Source organism: Eretmochelys imbricata, chromosome 1 (assembly GCF_965152235.1).
Source record: "Eretmochelys imbricata isolate rEreImb1 chromosome 1, rEreImb1.hap1, whole genome shotgun sequence".
Taxonomy (NCBI): Eukaryota; Metazoa; Chordata; order Testudines; family Cheloniidae; genus Eretmochelys; species Eretmochelys imbricata.
This window is the reverse complement of record NC_135572.1, coordinates 353,890,400-353,901,936: the sequence shown is the minus strand read 5'-3', so window position 1 is coordinate 353,901,936 and position 11,537 is coordinate 353,890,400. Positions and strand designations below refer to the sequence as shown.

Sequence of the window (11,537 nt, the reverse complement as noted above, 5' to 3'; positions counted from 1 at the left end):
GACGTGGGGCTCCCACAGCCTCTCCTCTACAACTAACAAAAGAGTCATTTGGGGGAGGGGGAAAAGCGAGTGAGAATGGCTCTATAGCCCAGGGGTTCGAGCTCTCATCCGGGCGGTGGGAGACGCAGGGGTCCAGGCCCCCTGCTCCAATGACTCTTTAATTATTGGTCCACAGTGGAACAGCTACAACAGGAGAGATTCAGGAGCCCTGCAACAGAATACCCCGTAGCCCAGTGGTCAGAGGTCGCACCTGAGCGGTGTGAGAGCCCAGATCAAATCCCTTTGCCTCCTCAGATGGAGAGGGGCTTGAACTGGGGGGCGGTCTCCCACATCCCAGGTGAGTACCCAAACCACTGGGCTAAAAGTGATCAGGGAGCTCCGCCTTTGCCCCCTCCTCCAGCCTCTTGCAGAGGCGCCTAACTCCAAAGAGCGCTCCCGGCTGTGAATCCCTAGCCGAGACAGCGTGTATGATATGACAACCTCCCTGCAGCCCAGATGTAGTCACTTAGAGACTGGTCAGCGTCTCCCGTTGGCTAGCTTAGGTGGCTTCCTGCCGAGTGTGCTGCGTTCGAAGGCCCCTCTCTCTCCGTGAGCATTTCGTGCGCAGCCTGGTGCCTAACTCAGCCTGCGCAGATTCTGGGGTTTTTCCAGGTGCCTAAAAGCAACGCTCAGCGTCCCCACACCGAACTCCTTCTGCATTGGGCGTTGGGCCCAGATTAAGGCCTAAATACCTAGGAGCCTAAATATCTTTGTGGAACTGAGCCTTGGTAGCCTTGCCACCTTTCTAATTTTTGGTAACTGGACCCTCGAGACCCCGCGCCCTGCCCGTCCACTTCCCCCATGGTCCTGCCCCTCCTCCACCTCTACCCCCCAAGCCCCCCCGCCCTGCCTCTTCCCCCAAGGTCCCGCCCCTGCTCCGCCTCTTCCCCCCAACCCCCGCCCCCTGCCCTGCCTCTTCCCCCAAGGTCCCGCCCCTGCTCCACCTCTTCCCCCCCAACCCCCACGCCCTGCCCTGCCTCTTCCCCCAAGGTCCCGCCCCTGCTCCACCTCTTCCCCCCCAACCCCCACGCCCTGCCCTGCCTCTTCCCCCAAGGTCCCGCCCCTGCTCCACCTCTTCCCCCCAACCCCTGCCCCCTGCCCTGCCACTTCCCCCAAGGTCCTGCCCCGCTTCACCTCTTCCCCCCAATCTCAACCCCCGCCCCCTGCCCCGCCTCTTCCCCCAAGGCCTCCCCCTGCTCCACCTCTTCCCCCACAACCCCTGCCCCCTGCCCTGCCCTGCCCTGCCTTGCCTCTTCCCCCAAGATCCCGCCCCCTGTTCAGCCTCTTCTCCGAAGGACCCATCCCTCCTCCACCTCTTCCCTCCAGTCCCCACTGCCATCTGCCTCTTCCCCAGGCCCCACCCCTTTTTTCCCCTCTTCCCCCAAGGCCATGCTCCCCCTGCTCACTCCTCTGCCCTCCTCTCCATGTGGCTCGCTGGACTGTCTCCAGGAGCCTGCCTGCAGGTAGGAGGCAGGGGCTGGCGTGGGTTCATGACCCAGCACCTCCACCCACCCCGCAGTAACTGGACGCTTGGTTCAGGTACCCTTTAGGGCTGCCAGGGTCCCCAAAAACCAGGCACCTGGCAACCCTAAATGGTGCCCAGACACAGAAGCCAAAACCCAGACTGTCCAGGTAAAACCCTAAGCCTTAGCCTCGCTGTGCCTCAGTTCCCCACCTGTACAGTGGGCACAATAACACTACCCTGCCTCCCAGGGGGGCATGAGGATAAACACATTAATGAGAACTTGTGGCACCTTAGAGACTAACCAATTTATTTGAGCATAAGCTTTCGTGAGCTACAGCTCACTTCATCGGATGCATGCAGTGGAAAATACAGTGGGGAGATTTATATACACAGAGAACATGAAACAATGGGTGTTACCATACACACTGTAAGGAGAGCTATCAGGTAAGGTGAGCTATCACCAGCAGGAGAGTGCGGGGTGGGGGAGGGGAAACTTTTATAGTGATAATCAAGATGGGCCATTTGCAGCAGTTAACAATACACAAAGTAAAACTATTTCCCCTTGTTTATTCCCCTCCCCCCACACTGTTCCTCAGATGTTCTTGTTAACTGATGGAAATGGCCCACCTTGATTATCACTACAAAAGTTTTTCTCCCCCCCCCCGCGCTCCTGCAGGTAATACCTCACATTACCTGATCACTCTCCTTACAGTGTGGATGATAACACCCATTGTTTCATGTTCTCTGTGTATATAAATCTCCCCACTGTATTTTCCACTACATGCATCCGATGAAGTGAGCTGTAGCTCACGAAAGCTCATGCTCAAATAAATTGGTTAGTCTCTAAGGTGCCACAAGTCCTCCTCTTCTTTTTGTGAATGCAGACTAACACGGCTGCTACTCTGAAACATTAACGAGTGTGAGGCCCTCAGACACTATGATAACGGGTGCCCTAGGAGTATCTCAGACAGACACACAGATAGTTCGACAACACCATGGGGGCACTAGGAGCAACGGCAGTGGAAATAACAGTAACAGCAGCATGCTGGAGAATTTGAGATTGAAGTAACTCCTTGTTTTTATGATTGAAGACTGGGTGTTAAATCCTATCCTTCCACCCCAGCTGGGAACATGCCAGCAGCTATACAGCTGTCTTAGGGCTTTCTCTATAGCACCCCTACCAAGCCCCATGCCGTTAACAATGGGTTGGAACATGAGCTCTGTCCTTTTAAGACACACCCCTTGCCTCTGCACAGCTGTGATTGTTTGCAGAGGGGGCTATAAGTAAGCTGGGACTCAGCTAGGCTGATTGTAAGGTGTTTTGTGTGGAGCTGGGAGAGTTAGGTTACTGGCATGGTGAGTTTGTGACTTGGGGGGTTGCAAGTGTTGGATGATAAGTTGTGCCGCAATGCTGGAGTGGAAGTGAATGAATCCCCATGGAGCTTTTCCTTTGGTTGCTCTTATTGGTGAAACCGGGGGTGGGTTTTCTAGGGACCTACAGTTGCTGTTAAAGCCCTTTCCCTACTGCCCTAAAAGAATTCTGCTCCTATTCCAGTAGCTGAATAAAGCTTAGCACTTATTTCAGGATTGCTGAGCTGACAGTCTAAGTATTGTGACCTCCTGGGGGTAGGGACCATTTTGTTTGTTCTGTGTTTGCACAACAACTAGAGCAAGGTGGGTTTGGCCTGTGAGGTCAGGATCCTAGGTACTCCTGCAAGACAAACAACTGGGGGGCTGGGGGGGGATGGAATTTTCCAAAGAGCTCAGTTAGGACCTCTTGAAAACTTAGCTGCTTAACTTGATGCCTGAATGGGACTGATCTCTGGGAAGATCTGGTCTATGGTGGACTAAGGGGCTGGTACTTCTCTTATCAAAAGGGATTGATTCTGTTTTAACTGAAGTCAACAGTAAAAACCTCCTAGCCCAATGAGTGGGTCTCAAACTGGGATAGCGATGGACTGACTAGCAACCGGCTTAGTTTAACACTTGCAAACTGGATTGTTCCCTCTGTGGGGCAGGGCGTGTGTGCAGGAGAACACTTCAGAGGCTGGGTTCTAACTGGGGAATAATGGCTGGTAGCCCTGTCCTGCCTTAATGCTTCCCTGTGGATAGGGTGCTGTGATTGTACATAGGTCTATTAACTGAGCTGTCTACTTCTGGATTGTGAAGTTCTGCACAAATATTAACTAACCAGCCCCATTCCAAGGGAGGTGCATGTTCCCGCCTCACAGAGAGAGACAAGTGTATGACAGTGAATGTAACATTAACTCAGGCAGGTTCTTAGTGGTCAAGCTGGAATTAAATGGTGTAGCTAGAGGCAGCGTGTCCTAGTACCAAGGTTCTCAAACTGTGGGTTGGGATCCTGTTTTAATGGGGTCACCAGGGCTGTCATTAAACTTGATGGGGCTCAGGGCTGAAGCCAAAGTCCAAGCCCCATCACCCAGGGCTGAAGCAATCAAGCTTCGGCATCCCGCAAGGCAGGGGGCTCTGGCTTTGGTCCCCCTTCCTGGGGTCTTGTAGTAATTTTTGCTGCCAGAAGGGGGTTGTGGTGCAATGAAGTTTGTGAAACTGTGGCCTAGTGGATGGAGCACTGGTCTGGGACTTGAGACCTGGATTCTATTCCTGGCTCTGCCACAGGCCTGCTGGATGACTTTGAGCAAGTCCCTTCCTCTCTGTGAAATGGGGATAATGAAGCATTCTTAGGACCTCATTTAAGAATGACTTTGGGGAAGTTTATGCCCTGTAGTAGCTAGGAGGTCAGACTAGAAGATCACTGTGGTCCTTTCTGGACTTAGAATTGAGTTCCTGTCTCTTAATCTTGTGTTTAGTCTATTTCTAGTATAAGAAACTAAGTAGTTAGAATACCATTAATATGCCTGGCACTTACTAGACCAGCCCCTGCTCTGATCAGCCCACATTATAGCTGTCATGATCCTTCTGACTCTGCATTACGGAGCTGATAGATCTGCTAGTCTGTCTGGAGTGACAAGCCCCAATTACTGATGCTTCTACTCCTGTCTTAGTCCTGTGTAAATTTCTCTACTGAATCTAAACCGTTTACATGCTTATGGAGCCAATTGTCTCATCTGAATATTTCCCTAAATTGGAAATTCCCTAAAAGCTGAATTTTAAGCAAGTAAATAGCTTGATCCCCATCCCCCTGAAGGGAGAAGTTGGCTGATCTAGCTTAAACATAAAGGCATCCAAGTCTGGATTGACGGTAGGCTCCTGTGACAAGGCCCTGCTTCTTTTCCCTCGCTTCAGGCTGACCTTAACGCTGAGCGGACTGAGGCGATGGCTACGCTACAAAGCTTATTGCCGTGTAGTTGCTGTAAACTCTCGAGCACAGCCACTCTAAGCTGACAGAAGAGAGCTCTCGTCAAATTAACTCCTCTACCCCCACAATGAGCTGCAGTAGATATGTGGGCAAGAGAAGCTCTCCCGCTGACATAGTGCTGCCCACTCTGGCACTTAGGTAGGTGTAACTTATGTTGCTCAGAGGTGGCTTATTCACACCCCAGAGCAACGTAAGTTGTACCAACATAGCCTCAGTCCCTCTTAGCCAGCACAGCTGCAGGAAGGCTTCATAGAATCATAGAAGATCAGGGTTGGAAGGGACCTCAGGAGGTCATCTAGTCCAACCTCCTGCTCAAAGCAGGACCAATCCCCAACTAAATCATCCCAGCCAGGGCTTTCTCAAGCCTGACCTTAAACTTCAAAGGAAGGAGATTCCACCACCTCCCTGGGTAACTCATTCCAGTGTTTCACCACCCTCCTAGTGAAAGTTTTTCCTAATATCCAACCAAAACCTGCAACTTGAGACCATTACTCCTTGTTCTGTCATCTGCTACCACTGAACAGTCTAGATCCATCCTCTTTAGAACCCCTTTCAGGTAGTTGAAACCAGTTATCAAATCCCCCCCTCATTCTTTTCTTCCACAGACTAAACAATCCAGTTCCCTCAGCCTCTCCTCATCATTTTTGTTGCCATCCGCTGGACTCTTTCCAATTTTTCCACATCCTTCTTGTAGTGTGGGGCCCAAAACTGGACACAGTACTCCAGATGAGGCCTCACCAGCCTCTAATAGAGGGGAACAATCACATCCCTCGATCTGCTGGCAATGCCCCTACTTGTATGTCCCAAAATGCCATTGGCCTTTTGCAGAAAAGGACCTAGGGGTTACAGTGGACATGAAGCTGGATATTGGTCAACAATGTGCCCTTGTTGCCAGGAACTGCTGCCTAGCTATTTGGTCCCTAGTCTGTAGCGGTGCATGGGATTCTTCCATCCTAAGTGCAGGACTCTGCATTTGTCCTTGTTGAACCTCATCAGATTTCTTTTGGCCCAATCCTCTAATTTGTCTAGGTCACTCTGTATCCTATCCCTACCCTCCAGCATATCTACTTCTCCTCCCAGTTAACCTCATCCTCAGATTTGCTGAGGGTGCAATCCACACAATCCTCGGGATCATTTATGAAGATATTGAACAAAACCAGCCCCAGGACAGAATCTTGGGGCACTCCGCTTGATACTGGCTGCCAACTAGACATGGAGACATTGATCACTACCTGTTGAGCCTCACGATCTAGCCAGCTTTCTATCCACCTTATAGTCCATTCATCCAGCCCATACTTCTTTAACTTGCTGGCAAGAATACTGTGGGAGACTGTCAAAAGCTTTGCTGAAGTCAAGGAATAACACATCCACTGCTTTCCCCTCATCCACAGAGCCAGTTATCTTATCATAGAAGGCAATTAGATTAGTCAGGCTTGACTTGCCCTTTGTGAATCCATGCTGACTGTTCCTGATCACTATCCTCTCCTCTAAGTGCTTCAGAATTGATTCCTTGAGGACCTGCTCCCTGAATTACCCCCCCCACCCGGGACTGAGGTGAGGCTGACTGCCTGTAGTTCCCCAGAGCCGCCTCCTTCCCTTTTTTAAAGATGGGCACTACATTAGCCTTTTTCCAGTCGTCTGGGACCTCCCCCAATCACCATGAGTTTTCAAAGATAATGGCCAATGGTTCTGCAATCACATCCGCCAACTCCTTTAGCACTCTCAGATGCAGCGCATCCAGCCCCATGGACTTGTGCTCGTCCAGCTTTTCTAAATAGTCCCCAACCACCTCTTTCTCCACAGAGGGCTGGTCATCTCCTCCCCATGCTGTGCTGCCCTGTGCAGCAGTCTGGGAGCTGACCTTGTTCGTGAAGACAGAGGCCAAAAAAAGCATTGAGTACATTAGCTTTTTCCACATCCTCTGTCCCTAGGTTGCCTCCCCCATTCAGTAAGGGGCCCACATTTTTCTTGACTTTCTTCTTGTTGCTAACATACTTGAAGAAACCCTTCTTGTTACTCTTAACATCGCTTGCTAGCTGCAACTCCTAGTGTGATTTGGCCTTCCTGATTTCACTCCCGCATGCCCGAGCAATATTTTTATACTCTTCCCTGGTCATTTGTCTAATCTTCCAGGTCTTGTAAGCTTCTTTTTTGTGTTTAAGATCAGCAAGGATTTCACTGTGAAGCCAAGCTGGTTGCCTGCCATATTTACTATTCTTTCTACACATCGGGATGGCTTGTCCCTATAACCTCAATAAGGATTCTTTAAAATACAGCCAGCTCTCCTGGATTCCTTTCCCCCTCATGTTGTTTTCCCAGGGGATCCTGTCCATCAGTTCCCTGAGGGAGTCAGTCTGATTTTTCTGAAGTCCAAGGTCCCTAGTCTGCTGCTTTCAGGATCCTGACACAGGGAAGAAAGGAAACTTACCATCTCATGGTCAGTGCCTCCCCGGTTCCCATCAACTTTTGCTTCCCCTACTAATTCTTCCTGGTTTGTGAGCAGCAGGTCAAGAAGAGCTCTGCCCCTAGTTGGTTCCTCCAGCACTTGCACCAGGAAATTGTCCCCTACACTTCTAGATTGTCTGTGCACCGCTGTATTGCTCTCCCAGCAGGTATCAGCGTGATTGAAGTCTCCCATGAGAACCAGGGCCTGTGATCTAGTAACATCTGTTAGTTGCAGGAAGAAAACCTGGTCCAGTGGTCTATAGCAGACTCCCACCACAACATCGTTCCACTGATGGTTCTCTACAGTTGCAGTTTTCATATCCTGAAGTTTAATGCACAGTTAAAGCTTCCACACCAAGTCTGCCCCCTTGTGTTCATGCCCTGCAATAGGTCTCCATATGCAGTAGGTTTCAGAGTAGCAGCTGTTAGTCTGTATTCACAAAAAGAAAAGGAGGACTTGTGGCACCTTAGAGACTAACCAATTTATCTGAGCATAAGCTTTCGTGAGCTACAGCTCACTTCAGCATCCGATGAAGTGAGCTGTAGCTCACAAAAGCTTATGCTCAGATAAATTGGTTAGTCTCTAAGGTGCCACAAGTCCTCCTTTTTCTCTTTGCATATTCAGTAGGTAACAGAGGGAAGAACTGGATTGTTCATGGTTCTCATTACGGCAGGAAAAAGTTAATTTCTCTTCCAGAACTACTGGCTCTGCAGGACTCACAATAGTAAACTTAATTCCCCAGCCCCCACCAGTTTGAAGAAGAATCTCAAAACACACAAGGAACAGGACTCAGATGATTTTAGTTTAGATTGGCTGCTCGGATAACTGCTCTGACTGGGCTCCAGTCCAGCGTCTGGTGTCTCTCATGCTGCAATAACGTGTATTTAAAACATTGCATAGTGTCATCAGGCCGAATCTGGCCAAGACTCAGCTGCTCTGCCTTCATCTTGCAGCCCAATCCTGGAAATGGGCTAGTCTTAGGCATGTGACGCCACCCAGATCTTCGATACTGGAATTCCCTTTGCCCTTCAAACCGTAAGGCCAGGGGGTTTTCCACTCTAGCAGCTCTGACTGCACTGAACCATACGTATACCTCACTAGAAATAAGAAAACTGTCTTAAATCCCCTTCGAGCCTTGGGCCTGGCTGTTCGAGAACAATGGTTAGACCTGGCTCCCAGTCATACAGTAGCCTGGATGGTAGCTCTGTCCAATAACCAAGCTAAAGCCATGCTTGTCTCTGGATCTGGTGATCCTGGTTTAATGTTGCTTAACAGGGCTGTGTACATAGAACAAGGCTGTAGTTCAACAGCTGGAAATTGAGCCCATTGGTCACTTCTGGGAAATGTGAATAGATGGATGAACCTCCCCAGGCCCAAGTTGCTTTTGATTCCCACTGTAGCTCTGAGCAGGGATGGAAGTCAAGTGATTGGCCCACTGTTTCTGCGTGTGAAACACTGCCTGAACCAGCCAGTAAAGCCACCGGTTCATGGATGCAACTTCTTTGTGTGCCTCTTCCCCATGCAGCGGGAGTGTATTTCTGTCCACATTGGCCAGGCCGGCGTGCAGATGGGCAATGCCTGCTGGGAGCTGTACTGTCTGGAACATGGGATCCAGCCAAATGGAATCATCTGTTTGGAGAAGTCCTTGGGGCAAGCTGATTCTTCCTTTGGGACCTTCTTCAGCGAGACTGGGTCAGGGAAGCATGTGCCCAGAGCACTGTTCATAGACCTGGAACCCACAGTCATTGGTAAGACACTGGAATCTGCCTAGACCAGATCCCTTCTTTGAGTTTTAATCACTGACCTGCTGGGAAGAGGGGAAAACACAACCATCCTCTCCACTTCTCAATGGCTTCTAACAGGGCGCTCTTACCACAGATAACCCAGCGTTTGGTGATAATCCTGTCTTTGAGCCCAGATCCACAAAGCTGGTTAGTCTCCTAACTTCTGTTGGTTTCCATGGAAATTAGGAGCCCAAATACCTTGTGGGTCTGGGCCTTAGTGCCTTGCTGTTGACTGAGTGTGGGTACGACAGACCCTGGAACATGCTCTACAGTAAAACTTTGACTAAATCACAGCTGTGAAGCTGAGGCCCTGAAGGTGTTCATGACCCTCTCCTTCCTTACAGATGAGATCCGAACTGGGACCTACCGCTCCCTGTTCCATCCTGAGCAGCTGATCAGTGGCAAGGAGGATGCTGCCAACAACTATGCCCGTGGCCACTACACCATTGGGAAGGAAATCATAGATCCTGTGATTGATAGGACTCGTAAAATGGTAAGTGGGCAAACTCCTTTTTCCTTACTTCCCTTTAGAACCTGAAGGAACCGCACCCAATTTAAACCAGATGGGAATAATGCTGGTGAGAGGGATGAGGGACTTAACAGGAGTGTTGAGGAGTAGGTAGAACTTCAGTCCAGGGATTTTCTTCATGCCAAGCTCCCCTCATGGCCTCTTTGCTGGCTGAGGGGAGCTAAATACAGCACCCACAAAGCCAATCACTCCTGGGATAAGGAGGCAAAGCCTTGACTTGCTCTTCCTGTAGTTAGCTTAGAAATAGAACTCTGTGTGGGGGCTTCTCAAATACTCCTCTAGCACTGGTAATCTTACTGAAAGACAGCTGCTCATTCATGAGCAGGTTTAGTGCTGTCAGGCACCAGCCTCTCATGGGCTAGATAGCTTGAAAACCTACCTCTGGCTGACAGTCAAGAGGCATAATTGTAACTTGCTCCCATATGATTGTTGCGTTGGGGTTTTGTAGCTGGAATTGTCAGTGGAAGAGCAACCCAAGAGTAGACCAGCCACAATGGCAACCTGTAATGGCATTTGCCCACGCAGATGTTGTATGGGAATCTAGCACCAAGGCTGTAATTCAGTGAATGCTGACTAGGCTCATTCTTTGGAGGGGAGGAAATCCTCAAGCTGACTCATGAACCAGCATCTTGCTTGCTTGGTACAGGGGTTGTGTTCTACTTGGGTTCTATCTCTGCTGGCTGACTTATTCAATAAAATCTTCCATCAATTTTATGTGGGTGCTGTTTTGGGAGGTCTCATACTGACATCCAGCAATCTTCAGTTCCCCAACAGATTGTCATTACAAACTACTTCTGATTTTTGTATTTATACATCATTACACACAGACCTTCCGTTAACAAATCATGGTCACATGTTAAGTAGCTGATGTCTGGATGGTGATGGAAAGGAAGAGGGGACCCAGTATGAGTAGCATGACCAACACTAGTTCAATGTCCTCTCATCTTGTGCAGGCTGACCAGTGCAGTGGCCTTCAAGGGTTCCTGGTCTTCCACAGCTTCGGAGGAGGCACAGGCTCTGGATTCACGTCCCTCTTGATGGAGCGTCTCTCAGTGGAGTTTGGGAAGAAGTCCAAGCTGGAGTTCTCGGTGTACCCTGCCCCACGGGTCTCCACTGCGGTGGTGGAACCCTACAATTCCATCCTGACCACCCACACCACGCTGGAGCACTCGGACTGTTCTTTCATGGTGGACAACGAGGCCATTTACGACATCTGCAACCGGAACCTCAATATCGAGCGTCCCTCCTACCACAACCTGAACAGGCTGATAGCCCAGATAGTGTCGTCCATCACTGCTTCCCTGAGGTTCGATGGTGCCTTGAATGTGGATCTCACTGAATTCCAAACTAACTTGGTGCCTTATCCCCGCATACACTTCCCCCTCACTACCTATGCCCCCATAGTCTCTGCAGAGAGAGCTTACCACGAGCAGCTCTCGGTGCCTGAAATCACCAACGCTTGCTTTGAGTTCTCCAACCAGATGGTGAAATGTGACCCTCGCCGAGGCAAATACATGGCTTGTTGCCTGCTGTACCGGGGGGATGTGGTGCCCAAGGATGTGAATGCAGCTATAGCAGCCATCAAAACCAGGAGGTCCATCCAGTTTGTGGACTGGTGCCCAACTGGGTTTAAGGTGGGCATCAATTACCAGCCCCCCACAGTGGTGCCGGGGGGAGACCTGGCTAAAGTGCAGCGGGCCGTCTGCATGCTGAGCAACACCACGGCTATTGCAGAAGCCTGGGCCCGGCTGGATCACAAGTTTGACCTGATGTATGCGAAACGGGCCTTTGTGCATTGGTATGTGGGGGAGGGGATGGAGGAGGGGGAGTTCTCCGAAGCCAGGGAGGACATGGCCGCTCTCGAGAAGGACTATGAGGAAGTTGGCAGGGACTCTGCAGATGGGGATGAGGAGGTGGAGGAGGGAGAAGATTATTAA

General features: G+C 50.3%; 1 protein-coding gene across 1 annotated transcript; it reads left to right on the top strand.

Moving 5' to 3' along the window:
• The first annotated feature begins 8,806 nt into the window (after window positions 1-8,806).
• On the top strand, window positions 8,807-11,537 carry LOC144259617 (tubulin alpha chain-like). Its single transcript, XM_077807911.1, has 3 exons — window positions 8,807-9,035; window positions 9,416-9,564; window positions 10,554-11,537. The coding sequence occupies exons 1-3, from the start codon at window positions 8,807-8,809 to the stop codon at window positions 11,535-11,537; spliced, it is 1,362 nt and encodes a 453-aa protein (XP_077664037.1).